At 32.9% G+C, this 15,993-nt stretch overlaps 1 protein-coding gene across 2 annotated transcripts in view; it reads left to right on the forward strand.

The window, feature by feature from the left end:
- KHDRBS2 (KH RNA binding domain containing, signal transduction associated 2) overlaps positions 1–15,993 on the forward strand; it is a 511,685-nt gene that overhangs the window by 243,596 nt on the left and 252,096 nt on the right. For both annotated transcript variants that reach the window (XR_002780626.1, XM_011361193.1), the window contains exon 4: positions 7,477–7,623. Coding sequence is in view for 1 of the 2 variants with exons in the window: in XM_011361193.1 (XP_011359495.1) it covers positions 7,477–7,623 (147 nt within the window). In the remaining variant the exon portion in view is untranslated. The remainder of the gene's footprint in view (positions 1–7,476; positions 7,624–15,993) is intronic.

Here is a 15,993-nt window from a genome sequence, read left to right on the forward strand (position 1 = left end):
TCACTTCTTTTTCTGACACTTCATTATTAGAGTACAGGAAAGCTATGGATTTTTGAACGTTGATTTTGTATCCAGAAACTTTACTGTATTTGCTCCTTGTTTCTAGTATTGTTCGTGTGGAGTCTTTAGGATTTTCTATATAGAGAATCATGTCATCTGCAAATAGTGACACTTTGACTTCTTCATTTCCTATTCGGATGCCTTTTATATCTTTCTCTTGCCTGATTGCACTTGCTAGGACCTCCAATGTTATATGGAATAACAGTTAACCCATTTTTTCTATCAAAACACTCTTTTAACTGTTGTGGATTGCACACCTTTCTAGTTTGAAAAGTTGGACCATTCTTTATGTAATCTAGAGTATATAATTTCACTATCCTGAAGTGACATTCTTACCCTTTCGTAAATCCTCAATTTCCAGACACAAGCATAAGGAATATTCTGTATGGTAGTATCCACTGATCTGCTTTCAAAATACTGACCTACTTTTAAAAATATCACCATTGGTTCCATTGATGCTTCTGGTACTTCATCCTTCATGAATCTAGACAGTGTTAGAATTGGTGTGAAGACTGGACAGATTTCCCTCTCGTAGCTGACCATTTGGAGGATGGATGGCTATAACATGGAAGAGTTATTGCCACATTCAATTCAAAAGAGCAAGGATTTGTCAGTGAAGGTGACAAGAATCAGAGCCATTGCTTCTCTATCATGTATTTATGTATATACATTTGTATAAACACCTTTTGTGTGAATAAATTTTGGACAGCTAATTTGTACTGACATAAAAGAATTTTCATGTATACATATATAAAAATGCTTTTAAATAGGTGATTCAGACAAATCTGTTCAGGCCAAGATATAAATAAGAAATGTGTGTTTATTTGAATTTCTCGATGGAGAAAACCATGCAGACAATAGACTTATTTATTTCTGAAGATGATTTATATTAAAAGAATGTTCCATGGGGCATTAAGAAGAAAAAGTCTTCTAAAAGCACTCCAGTGCTTTTAGGGTAACTTATAACTCTAAGGATAAAATATGACAGTAATAATTGCTAAAGTAAAAACAAACAAACAAACAAACAAACAAACAAAAACAAAGTCTAAAACTTGCATATACTCTATATCATGTATTTTCTACTTAAAAAAAGTTATTTGGTTTATTCCTGTCACTGGAAGAGCTACTCTTAGGACATCAATTGGGATATTTGAATACATTAATTCTTTCAGTTCATATATAATTATATAATTGTGTATATTGTTTTAAATCTTAGATATTTAGCATAATTATATTTAGCAATAGTCATATTTGATTAGTGCTTACTATGTTATTACCATTATTGTTTTACAGATGAAGAATTAGAAGCCCAAAATAGTGAGGTCACCTGCCCAAGTTTTCACACTATTAAGTAGAAGGGCTGGGATTTGAACCCTGGCTATCATGAACAGAACCTGAGCTGCTAACTAATGTGATATGTGGCCTTTCAATGCTATGTGGTTCGTGTGACATACTGTAGACAATAAATTTATTATTCATTTGAAAGTTAAAATTGAAGAAAGTATACATGATGATGTTAATTTTTCCTATCTTTCTAAAACATGAGCTCTTTGGCTTAGGGTAATTTTAAATATACTTCTCTTAAAGTAAATTTATAAATTTAAATTAACTTAATAAGTCACTAGCATCAAACTGATTCACTCCTGGTTACATTCATCGAAGCAACACTTAATTTGAAACTTTTGGATTTATATTCTTTAAAGTGAATTAAATGTTCATAATAAACATCCATTAACATAAAAGTTTGGCTTTGGAGTCATTGGGCAGACCAAATTCAAATTTTTTTACTTCTTGAATAACTGCAACCAAATTACTTAGTTCCTCTAAGAGAAAATTTTTAACTTTTGCTGAGTCTTTATAATATACCAGGCACTATACTTGTGATTTATATACATTACCCCATTTCATCTTTATATGAGAGATTTAGAGTTTCCTTATTCTGTAGATTAAGAGCCTAAATCTCAAAAAGTTTTGTAATTTTTTTCAAATATTATCAATAATAAATATCAATGCTGTTAATTTGACTCTAGTTGTCTCTGACTCCAAATCATTTTTTTTTTTATTTTTACTACACTCTACTGCTTCCAATGTCCACCTAAGGGTTATTTGAAGATTAAATGATATAATGTGTATAAAATATGCAGTACAATCTAATTGTAGTTACTCAAAGATTAACACAAATAGTTGCCATTTTGAATTTTGATTTTTCTCAGTATCTTAAAATACACTCTATTTGGAAGGTAGCATTTTCTAATACTAAAGTTCTAAGTAGCAGGATGAGGATGCCTTCGAAGGAAAGTCACATGGTGAGTAATGGAATTTTGAAGCTATGAGAGACCGTAGACATCATGTCTACTGCTGTCTATTGCTTTTAGTTTAGTGAACTTGTGGAACAGTATCTTTTTACCTGATATTTTTATACATAAACAGGCCTAAGTTGAGATGATATGGTTGAGTGGAATGGAGGAGAATCCTCATTTTACGCTAAGGTGATTCACCTTTCTGGAACCCTCTTGGCTCTCTGTACATCATCATTTGAAAATTACCTCTCTGTACATCATCATTTGAAAATTACCTCTTCTTGTTTTGCATATGAAGAAACTGAGGGCCACATGAGCAAAATATCTCCTAAAGTTGATAGCTAGTAGTGGAGCCATGACCAGAAGAGCCATTACATTTGGCACTTTCTAAGTCCTGGTCTAGGATGCTTTCCTGGACTCACAGCCACATAAGAGAGCTTCCAGGAAAGCTCAGGTTGGTTTTTGTTTGTAGGATTTTTGTTTGTAGGATGTTTATTATGAACATTTAATTCATAATAATTTGTTTCTATACTTAGGGAGTCATACAGATTTTTTTTTCAATCTTTAAGATGGTTGCAGTTGCTAAAATATTATTATAAAGTTTTCAATCATTGGGATCTTTTCTCTGGATTCTACTCAAAAGCTTGCTAAGGCTGATTCTTGGGTGCAAAGAGTAAGCACTGTATTTATACAGCCATAGATTTTGCTGAAATTGGATAGCCTAATAAGAACTAATGCAATTCCCAATCCTTATCTAATAAGGTAACAAACCATAGGAGGGACTAGATAGGAGGGGCTATTGTTAAAAAGGTTGTTTATTGTAACGAATTTATGAGCAGCACCACTGTACTCTTTGGGGTTAGTAGCTTCTGTTGTTTTGTTTACTTAAACAGACTCCGTGTTTATAACCAGAGAACAAATACTTGCTATGGTGCAAATTGCAGTTGCATAATTATTTAATTATAAAATAAATTATCACTAAATTTGCACATATGCAATGTATACATTATTATTCATTTAACAGGAGACATGTTGAAGTTAATAATAATAATTGGAGACATTTTTCCTAAGCTAAAAAGAAATTCATGTTAGTAAGTATAATTCATTCCATTCCATTTGTCTTAGGACAATTAATGTTTGAGCATTTAAAGAAAGTCTTAGCATGATCAGTAAAGTGAAAATATGGCTTGATGATAAGAGAAAAATGCAGCATAATTTTCACCCTTAAGTAATTCATTCAAAAAGAATTTTTTGAGTACCTTTCCCATGTCCTATCAAATACATTTGTATATGCAGAATAATTTGAGAAAATGATGAAACAGACATGTGTAAAGATAAATCATGAAATAGAAAGATGATGCCGTAATTGATCTAGTAATAAAGTATGATGGGAAAAAAATGAAGGCATTAATTTAATTAACAGGAGCAATTTATGATACAGTAAAATCTCAACCTATGTGTGGTCTACTTTTGACAATTTAAAAAAAGTTGAAATGAGAATTATAAAAATACAACAAAATACAATACCGGCAAATACAACAGATATAAATAATTTTGAGAACAAACACCACTGACTCCTTTTTTGTAAAGTGTAGGTGGTGGGAGCTCAAGCAGTTAGGTTATCTTGGACATTAGCTTACATATTTTTTGAAGAATTAGTATGTGGTTAATAACTATTTGAGTCAGTTAAATAGATAAGAGTAAAGTCTACTTCTACAATTAAATATTTAAGAAAGATAACATAACATTTAAATGACATAACATTATGTATAAATCTAGATGAACATATAAGTGTTTAAAAAATGAATAGGGTATCAACTCAGTTATTCAGGTGTTCTCTCTGCTGGTGGTATGAGTTATAGGATTCCCTTCAGGAGACTGTGAAAGGACAAAATACCAAAATCTGGAAAATTGCAAAGGAGGAATACATGGTCTATATCATAATATGAACAACTTATAACATATTCTAAAAAAAATACCCAAAGCAGGTGACTACTCTTTTTTAACTTGACCAGATGGAAACATTTTGTTCACTAGATTCCCACTTTAAAGAGCACTGTGTATGTGGGTATGTGTGATTCCAAACTGTGACTTCTAAGGATAGGGTCAACTAACTGGTGTCTTTTTTATTTCATTGAGCTCTGTAATAAACTAGACGTATAAGCTTGGGAATTAGCACTCAATAACTAATTTCCTCTGTTTAATAGAGGCGAAAATAATTTTAAATTCTCTAGGAAATTTCAGGTGGGAAGAGACAGTAATTCAAAATTTAGAGACAAGGCAAAAATTAAAATCGTGTAATGAAGTGGGAAAGGGCTTGGGACACGAGAATGATGATTTTTGGACTGTTCTGTAATGTTATTATCAATGTAACCTGTTTGATTTGTGCTCCTCTGATATTTTAAAGGAAGTCTATGTCACCCATGAGTGATTTTGAGAGTAGAACTTGTAGAGTATTTTAAGAAATGTTGAGTTTTATATTATCATTGGCATTTGGCAGATCCAGGGACCAAATGGCTGGACTCAGTACCAGAGCACAAGGGGACATCTGATTCTGTGTCTTATTTTGGGCAAAGTGCTTTGAATCATCTGAACTAAGATGAAATACCCAGTTGCGAGATGACTTGAATCCCTACTCAAAAATAGAATCAGGGCATGGAGGGTCCTAACCATCTCCCCCTACTATTAGACCAACTGCGCAGGGAAATAGAGAATGACGCTTCATGAAGCCGATTGTCTTAGGAATACAACATAACTATCCATGGGAAATTGTGCAAACCAATCTGAGCTTGACCTTAAAAATTTTGGATGAATTATTTGGTTGGAACTGATGGTTGCAAACACAGAGATAGGGATAAACAGTGTAGTATGAAATCACTAGCATTTTTAGCTAAGCCCTTCATAAAGCTCTTTGTAGAGAAGATATGTGAGAACCTTGAAAACAGTAATTTCACCCATCACTGATGGGCACACAGCTACTAAATCAGAAGCTTTTGGGAAAAGGGAAAGGATATTCATGGCAGATGTGCTTGATGTATAAGGACCACTAATCTGCAGTAGGATACGCTGGAAAGCACAGGGCCACATGGGTCTGGATACCAGGAAATTGCTGAGACCACTGGCTAAGGTCTTCCAGAAATTAAGGATATCCATGGGGAAATCTAAATGTATAAAAAGTTTACTTATACATATGAACTTGTATCAGCCACACACCTATAGTGATTAAGAACTTGACCTTTGGTATTAGATTACCTGGATTCTAATCCAACTCCATCATTCATAGTGTGTCTAACTCTGGACAAGTTTCTCTCTGTGTGCCATAGTCTCCTCAACAATAAAATGAGGAAAGTAACATTATCTAGCATAAGGGTATAGTTAGGCAGATAAAATTAGATAATCCATGGAAAGCACTTTGCATGCCTATGACCTGAGAAGCAGTACCAAAACTAGGACTTCTATTCTATTAATATTACATTGCAAAAAGAGACTTGAAGAATATACACTGAAAATGGTAAAATTATATCTTGAATTATGTAGTTGTGGATTTTTTATAAAATATTGATACTTCTTGGGATTTTTCTTCAATAAATATGTTCTTTTGAATGAAAGGAAAACTTTTCAATGTCAAATTGTTACCAAGTCTTTTATAGAAGGTAAAATGCAGATGATAATTCCTACGAAAAAGTTTCCTTAAAATCCTTTTAGTAATTAAATGCATGAGAGCGTTTCCAATTAGAATCTATGTAGTGCCATTCCATTCTCTATAAAATAACTAATAAAAACTGATATGTTTTACTTATATTTTACCTTAACATATGACTTTGGTAGAATTTCTTATGTTTAGCAGCTAATAATTTAACTTAAGATAATTAATTCGTGATTGTTCTGTAATAGCTGAAAACCACAAATCATTTTCTGAAGGTCAGTGGTTATAGTAAATAGCCTCGATGGAATAAATGTGCCATTTTTATGGAAGATTAAATAATATCAACTGAGTGTACACTGTTTTAAACAGAATTTTGAATACTATCAAGTAGATTCACCTTTAGTACATGCATCTTACATTCTTTTGATTAATCCCTGTGCCCTTTTGAATGCTTTTATTAGATGTAAATTTAATCTTCTGTAGAGTTAACTTTGGGACTATATATCTCAGTTTATATACAAGATTATCTAGCATTTATAATTTTCTTAATCTTTATCTTTAACCTTCTTGCCATTATATTCCTTGTTCTGTTTAGCGTAGCCTCCCAGGGTACCATGATCTTCGTTATAAAAGACACAAAAGATAATTGGGCAGAAACATGAAAACACTACTAACCCATTCATAATCAACTTATTAAATAATGCATTTGTTGCAAAAATAGACATTTTCCCAAAATATATTTGGGATTCTTTGATAAGAAATACCTCAAGAGATTTGTTAAATTACTATAAATATACTTACTGGTGTCCAGGTACTTCTGCCATTCAGGTTGCCTGTGATGTCTGCCTACATTCAGATGAAATTTAGAGCTTTATGTTTATCACTCCAACTGGGGGTATAATACTGTTTTTGAAAATAGAATTTGGCTAGCTGTTCAACACAATTTAATTTAATAGTCAAGTGTCATTTTAACTAGCCCTGAACGATGACTCAGAGACAGCTCATTGTCACCCAGTATACATTCTCAATTTTCCTGTCATAAATGAAGCCCTCATATTTTAGATAGTCTGCTCAGTCTGAGTTGACATTTAGCCTCCATTGCATCCGGGATCATCATGTGAATACACTCTTGGCAAAGAGATGTGAGTAGAAATGATATATGAAACCTTTGGTATATATCCTTGAAAAGAAATATTTTGTTGTCCTCATTTTCTTTTGATTTTCCATGGAGTGGAATTCAGATTTAGCTGATTAAAATCTGTGTAGCTGATAATTATGCCAGTTTTTTTAAAATTATTCACTCAAAAATGATTTTAAGTTTTTTAAATGGCTTGTTTCATTCTTATTTCTCAAAGGGTTTCTACTTATGGAAAATTTGCTTAGATTATACCCTTTTGTCATATTCTCAGTAAAAGTTAAATCAGTGTAAAATGAGTGGATTTTTATTACTAAAAATAACCTCTTTCACAGGAAGAAGAACTAAGGAAGAGTGGGGAAGCCAAATATGCCCACTTGAGTGATGAACTTCATGTATTAATTGAAGTGTTTGCTCCACCTGGGGAAGCTTATTCACGTATGAGTCATGCACTGGAAGAGATTAAAAAATTCCTAGTTCCTGTAAGTGTTTTTCATTTTTTACAAAGAAATTTCTCATCAGTTTCTATTTTAAAATGTGCCTTTGATATTCACTTGCTTTTTAGAAGAAAACTCATTTTGCAGACTAACTATTCGGAGTTGATATGAACATAAAATAAAATAGAATGCAAAAATACTTAGCACAGGACCTGGCATGTTACCACATAATAATGGTTTGATGACTGTATTTGTCTTTAGTACATTACATCCATGCACCAATTCTTAGCAATGAAGAATATGATAATTAACACATAAATACAGATACATAATTAAAGTTATATACTTTGTTTTTGTGTCTTAATTATTGGTAAATGACATATTACTGGCAATTTTTAATTAATAAATAAAGCATTTGCAGGTATAATGAGACAGGAAAGACATTAGATATATAATATTTGCAATAAGACAATGATATTTGAAAATACCAAATGTATTTTTATGTGATATTATGCAAGGTTCTAGCTCATTATAACACATAATGTAAATAATCAATATTAATAGAGACAGACATTTGTTAAAACATCAAGGAAAACTTGAGAAAAAATAAGTTCATTGCACTATATGAGAACAAAAAAGGATATTCGGTTAGTAAGGCAGCAAATTCAGGGTTGCATACTGAATGGAATTATACTGATTTTCTAAGAAATCAAAGAAAAGTAAACGAATGAAGCTTTCCTAAAGGGTGACAATTTAGCAATCTATGAACAGGTCCTTCGAATAGAAATCTTGGCATCAGGCTTAGAGCTGGGAATAAGATAATCACAAGAGAATAACCAGTAAGGTTTTCTGGAGTACCTGGGCAGAAGTCTGTGTGTGTGTGTGTGTGTGTGTGAGAGAGAGAGAGAGAGAGAGACAGCTAAAATTAATTTGTGCAACAAAGAACACAGTAGATTTCTAATCTAATCAATAAACTCAGGAATAGTTGATGAGTCATAGATTAACAGTGATTTAGAGAATGGGAAAAGAATAAAACAATTTCGAAATGTAAACGTATCAAAATATAACCACATAATCTATTTAGATGACCAGTTTAAATTTTCTGTCAAGACAAGATTATAGAATAATCCCATACCACTCAGATTATTCCCTAATTTCATTTGCACACTGAATTTCTACATCGTTTATTATCTGGTGTTTATCTGACACCTACCTAATAGATCCCACATTAAGAATGAGGATGTATGTTGTCTCTCCCTTTTGCTGCTGAACTACAAATCTAGTGCTACTGGGTGAATGGTTTTACTATATTTAGCTCACACCAGACCTCTGAATATAGGGAATATAAAAAAGATTAGGAGTCTACATTACAAACTCATTTCATAACAGTAGATGAGTCATTTAAATTCTTAGCTTATTCAACTTTAAAAAGAAGGTAATTATAATTAACTGACCTCTGTCATGGTTATTGTGAATATCAAATGGGATATGCACATGAAAGGACATAGAAAATTATAAAATATATATAAATGGTTGTATTTAATCTATTTTATTGTTGTAGCAGATGGAGTCTTGAAATGACTTTTTGAGGTGAAATATGTAAGATGAAATACTATTTTATTGCTACATATATATTGGACCTAGGCTGTAGGTTAGGTTAACCCTATTTTATTATAAATGCCACTAATACACCTTACCTCTTAGGCCTCATGATACTTGTAATCATTTCATTTATTTCTTCTCCACGGAAATATATACTCTATGAAGACAGGGCTAGCGATGTCTCTCTTATAGCTCATTATTTAGCATCATGCCTCTCATAATGAGTGTTTGTTTGATATTTTGACTAATAGAATGGCTGACAAATAGGTGCCAGTAGTAATGAAGAAGGATAGAATAGCTCTCTGGGTCAGGTCAGGCAATAATATACCACTGTATATACAGATCCAAATGAAGACTGAAAATATTATTCTCTACTTGTTTCTTACTTTCTCTGGAATTTTATCTCTGCCTGTCCAATTGATCATTTATTGCGCTCCAGACATGCTGGCTTCTGTTCATCAAATACTCTAGGCTCCCAATACTCTAATACTCCCGCGCTAAGGGCCTTTGAAGATTTTTCTCCAAAATATTGACAAGGCTATCTCCTTGTCATTCAGGTCTTGGTTCACATGTTAACACTGCAGGAAATTCTTCCCTGACCACACAGTCTAAAAGAGCCTCTGTACATTCGTACAGTTCAATTATACTTTGTTCACAATATCACCGGCTACATGATTTAACATTGCAATCATTGTCTATTATGCCCTAGCCCTCTTCACTTAAAAAATTTTTTTTTCATATCTCTTATCACTTCATATATATATATGTGTGTATAAATATGTGTGTGTGTGTGTGTGTATAAAGCTTTTTTGTTTATCATTGTTTTCTCTGCTAAAATATAAATGTCACGAGGGCAGGAATTATTGTCTAGTTTCACTGCTTTATCCTCCCATTTTGAACTCTCCCAGGCACATAGATAACACTAATACATATATTTTTGTGAGTGGATAAATGATTGAATAAATAAGCTTTTATAAAATAACTATTTTGATATCTCTCTATGTTTTATTAGCAAATTTTACAATCATTGAAAGTCCTTCTACCTGACAAAGTTTTTTTCATTTGCCTCTCTTACCTCAGCACCAAGCAAAGGATGGCATCTGTCACTACAACTGCAAGGGGATAAATTAACTGCCAATTCTTTATTATATGAAATCACTTGGTGATCCAGGTTGCTTTTGATGTTTAATATTTAAGTCCAGAAAAATGCTAATACATCTGGACATTAACATTTTTGAGCATCATAGGTGAAGAATAATAGCTAGTAAGAGGCATGCTAGAACAACATAGAAAGCTAATGTAAAAGAGGAATCTGGAATTCTACTGATATCTAATTTCTCTACAGAATGGAGTGTCTTTTCATGGTTAGAACTTTTACCTTCTTCCTCTTCCTGTATGTTATCCAATATTTACACAGCTTGCCTGTAGTCCAGAGGCTATAATCACCTAAGACTGCCAACTCTAGAACATACAACTCTTCACGAAATGTCTGGATGCTGAGAGATGTTGGAAAATAACACAGTTTCAGTCTTTTAAATGACTTGTTAAAGACAAAAAAATTATTATTGCCCGGGAAAATTTCTGCTTGCTGTTCCCCATTCAGTCACTACGGTTTGTCAAAACAAGTAGAGCGGTAGGTCAATAAAACATCAGCAAATTGAACCTTGCTAATTTTACATCTCTACTGCTTTGAGCAGATGCTATATTCAAGTTTTCCTTATATTTGCTAATTTGTCTTATGGATTAGGAGTGTTAAATAAATTATTTGAAAAAAATGACAAAAGGGACATAAAATCCTAAAGTAATATATGTTTCGTTAATGTTAATCTCCTTCTCTTCCCTTTATGAGCTGTAAAGGGATAAACAAATTCATTGTTATATTTTGTAATGCTCCTTTCTTTTATAGTTCAGGCACTAGGACTGCCCACTAGGCTGTGCAGGTTGTGCCTTGCAAAGTGGTAGAGGATGACATTTATGAATGAGGCCTCTGGTATCCCAGAATATACTTTCCCTTTTTCCAACCCTAGTCAGCGATTAATTTAAAATAATGACATTGTATTTCATTTTCCTAAATCCATGACTCTCACCTTCAATTAAATGAATTAGTAAATTTACAAATGCCTAATAATTAACTCATGATTGAAACCTAATATGTTGTGTTCTCATGATTAGAACTCATGAAGTGTTCAGCAAAATTCTGCTCATTGAATGTGAGTTTATACATACTTTCATCAAAAAAGATGAAAAGAGAGGTTTCCATAAAAATAAATTAGATTTAAGTCACAGATAACAGATACTTGGTTACCTCCTCAAGAGTTAGTTGTTGACAGAATTAAGAGATCACAGTCCTCATTTCTACCAAGACCCGTCATGGCCTCAGATCTTTCCCAGTGCAATATATGCTACACAACACTATAATATTACAAGTTAACATAACTTGAAAAGTATTTGTCATGCCAGGGTTAAGCCTCTAACTGTCATCACTAGAGGTCTGTATCATTTAAAGAAAAGGAATACACATGATATATGCCCAGAGAAACGTTCGCAACAACCCATGTTTTGTTCCTTCTGAATGACAAAAAGGAAAACGTACTGTTTGAAGCATTTTTTGTGCCTTCTATAGTAACACCTATATACACACACACACATACACACATACATATATATATATAAATGTATAACTTTATACCTATGTAAAGTTTTTTATATCTGTGGTGTGTGTGTCTGTATTTTGTTAGTCTCATCAGTCTCACATAAAAGACTTTTAAGTCAATTCAACACAGAAAAAAAAAGCATCATCGTAGGTTGTTTATTTCTTTCAGCGTTAGATTGGCTGTATGTCTTGGTGACAGACGTGATTCTTGAAATGGGGCAATTAGGGCATATTATATTATTTCAAGTTTGAAATATTGGAAACGTATATAGAAAATCTACCAAGAGTTGTGACTGGAGAGGAAAAGTAAAACCATTTTTCTTTTTAGAGTAAAAGCAAATACAGGATATTCTTGCCATTCATTCTTCAAAGACTATAATCCTAGCTCTGAAATGGGGAAATTACACTGATTGCTAATAGAAATCATACAGGAAAGCAAGTAGATATAAGGAAATTAGGAAAGAAAAGCAGGATATTTTCAGTCTAGGAGATGTAAGAAGACTTGGACTTTCATGCACTGAAAAATCTTTTGTAAAGTTTTAGAAGATTAAAAACATGTATCTCTGAAATTCATACTATAATTTGATAAGGAGTGAATATTTAGTCAGAGTCTTTCATGTAGGTGAATATGTAGAGAAAACAATGTATTTAATAAAAACCCACCAGCTAGCAAAAACAACATTGATAAATGGCAAGGCCCTCTGGGTGGGGAATGGTGATACATTTTTGCTGGCTGATGGCAGGAGTTCAACATATATAACAACTTCCTAAAGCCAAGAGAATGATCGGTAGCAGAGTAAAAAAATAAAGTTCAATGCAGAGGAGAAAACAGGATTTATAACCTGGATATCTTTCCTTCATTGTTGTGGTTGTTGTGAAATAGTTGTCAAGATTTTCCTTGGATAGCTGTCTTCAAAACCAGTTAATTCCCTTTTCTTTCCTTTAATTAGCCATATTCTGATAGTGTGGTAGCTAATAGCACTAAACACAAAGCCACATGTATTTATCTAACTATTACTTGCTCAGAAATGTCTCCTGTATTGCTATAGCAGTATGCTCATATATTCTGTACTTGCAGAAATTTATAATAACTAATATTGAGTATTTCTTCTTATTTGATAAGTTGTAATAGATAATACAGGCCTATAACAAAAAAATTAAAATTATTACTGACTCTTAGAACATAACTAATTATTACATAATTAATTATAATATTATGATAATATGTTATTATTATTATAAAATCAAGGCCACTTTAGCATTGGTAATTGACATTACCTGGAAGACGGTTAAAAGAAGCAGTGGATAAGTATTTGAATGTGATTTTTCTACATACTCTAATACAAGTGTCTTTCTACTCTTCACTAATATAGATAATCAGATGTTTACTTTATGAGTTTAGGGCCAGGATGTGATCATCTGCTTTCTATCTTAAGAAACAATTTATCACTAATTATCTATGCTCTCATTTGATGCCAGGGTTCTGAATTCTCCAAGGCCACTCTTTTCATGCGCTTTTATTGCTTTCTAGATGCCAGCATCATTCTCCTGTGTCTATCAGCACCTTGATTTCATCTTGATGAGTTACTTCTTCCCCATTAACTGACATTATAATCAAAAGAACTGCTTTTGCAATTCCATATGTAGTCATTAACGTGAAGGTTTAGCAGCATTCCTAAAAAATTATCTGTGTTGTTAAAAATCTGCTATAATATGGAAATGTTGGTTACTCTATTATAACAGGAATAATAGAATCTTAGAGTTTTAAGAGACTATTTTTTTAACCACATCGTTCATCTAGGAATCCACATTTTCCAACTGGTATTTGTTCAGGTCAAAACAAATTTTGAACACACAGGTTCTTGTAATAATTTCATCCAACCTTGAAAAAATAGAAAACACCATCTGGTATTAGCATGCTTCCCCAAAATAAGTTACAGTTTATCTTTTTCTGCCTTTTCCTTCTTAGTCCTAATCTTTTTCTTATTTGAGAAATCAGAGAAATTTGAGTAAAACACATAAGCAAGGATGGATATCAGAATCAGAGTGGAATTCTTTAAAAAGTGAAAGGAGGACTTCCTAGATATAGAAGGTAGATAACTACTCTTCTTCTTAAACCCATAAATAGACAAGCTACAGCTAGGATAAGGTTTAAGGTAAAACCAGTCCTCATGCAAAGTAGAAATATTATCTTATTCCATATAAATTTTTAAATGTGAAACAGACCTACTGTATAAGAAATGAATAAAAGACCCACTGTGTAAGACATAGTCTTTATTTAAAGAAGTACACTGAATTATTAGGATTAACGATTGGCTATTAAGTACATGAGTATGTGATACAAGGAAAGTAACTCCAAAACAAAATATGCAAAATACAGATTGTACCTATAAGAATGATAACATCAACCTTAGCCTCTATGAACAAAGGTAGTTTTGTTTCTAAACATCGTTTATTTAGGTACTCTGCCACCCTGTGTCAACAAAAGGTTGCTGCCACAAATCTAAAGCCAACCCAAGTCCCCAGTTTTGGGTGCCGTGAAGGGAGATGCTTTATTTGAGTGAAACAGCTCAAATTGTACTCTCTTGATTTGATTGGACAGAATTACGTGTTCTGATTGGTCATTATGGAACCACTCTGAACGGTTACTAAAGATACAAATGAGAATATGGCTCCTCAGGTCTGATTGGACCAGTCTCATTAATTGAAATACAATACCAGGAGCTTCTTTGTAAGGGTCAGCTCAGATGGCAGGAGCACAGTGAAGGAGGCTTGACAGCTCAGTCTGAAGCTTTTTCTTAAGAGGCAGTGTGCATGAGAGATCTCAGTAAACGCCAGCTGCTAGGCTCCGATTATGAATTTGGGCCCTATTAACCACAAGGAGTTTTTATGGGCAAGTATATTCTTTCTTGGTGCTGACATCTGCAATTAAATCCAGCCCCCTCTCACAGAAAACTTTTTCCATGTTAAAGTTTTTATCCCCACACCTATATAGATACATTCATATAATTGCAGAACTGGAAGGAATTTTTAAGCTCAGAGCAATTAATAGGCTTCCAAGGCAATTTAAATATTAATGTTTGGGATGAAAATACTTGAAAATACTTCATTTTTTGCCAATCCCCTAAAGAATACTCAGAACCATAGAGTTCCAAAAAGGATAGTTTAAAAACCACTGGTGGAATCCAACCCTCATTTTACCAGTGAGGATGTTAAAAACCAACATTGTTACCTCAACTGCCCAAGGTCAGGCAGCAAAAGAGGGATGGGTCAAATGCCTCCTCATTAGGGAAATGGTCAAAATATGATGACCTAACTCTAAAAGATCTCTCATACTCTGTTGGAGAGAACTAAACAAGTCACTTGCATGGGGCAATGGTTGTATAATTAGCATTAGGATCCTCCATAGAGTATCCTATATGCCTATTTTTTGTCACATAGACAACTTTGGACTTATCATTCAGTAAGCGATAGCCAATATTAACTTTAGTGGTAAGGCAGGTGCAGTTTTGCCCATTCTTAGATATTCATTAATTCAATAATATCTTTATATCTCTGTTTTACTTGGAAACCTCTTCCTTGCTTTCACTTTCTTATTTTCATGGCATAACTGCATTATACCCTTGGTGAAATCACTTTTAAGTTGTTTTAAACATAGATAATGAATGTGTGACAGAACTTTTATAGAAGGAGTAGAAGCATTAAAATAACATATGTTGAAATTATACATTGCCAGACACTCTAAGGAATACTCTATCATCTCTAACAGCAAGCTGATGCCTCTTTACATTATAATGTGGTCATTCTCACAGTTAGTAGTAATGGTTAATAATGCAACACATTAAAATATATTTAGAAAGACTGCAGAAGGCAAAAAAGGACTGACACAATCATGAGTGTATATATATGTATATAGGTTATTCTCAGAAATAAATACAAAATACTATTTGAAATTACCATTCTGAAACTTCAGGGTCCTCTTATTTGGGTGACAAAGTTATAGAATTAACCAATATTCGACATGCTATGGAGAGGGTTGTTCTATTTTAGTTAGACCCTTTTGGTTACAATGAAAAGGGATATATTCAAATCAGATCATAAAAGCATATGCAGAAGGAAGTGACATCACATATTTTTTATAAATAGAGAGAGAGAGCGAG

Source organism: Pteropus vampyrus, unplaced genomic scaffold (genome assembly GCF_000151845.1).
Source record: "Pteropus vampyrus isolate Shadow unplaced genomic scaffold, Pvam_2.0 Scaffold64, whole genome shotgun sequence".
NCBI lineage: Eukaryota > Metazoa > Chordata > Mammalia > Chiroptera > Pteropodidae > Pteropus > Pteropus vampyrus.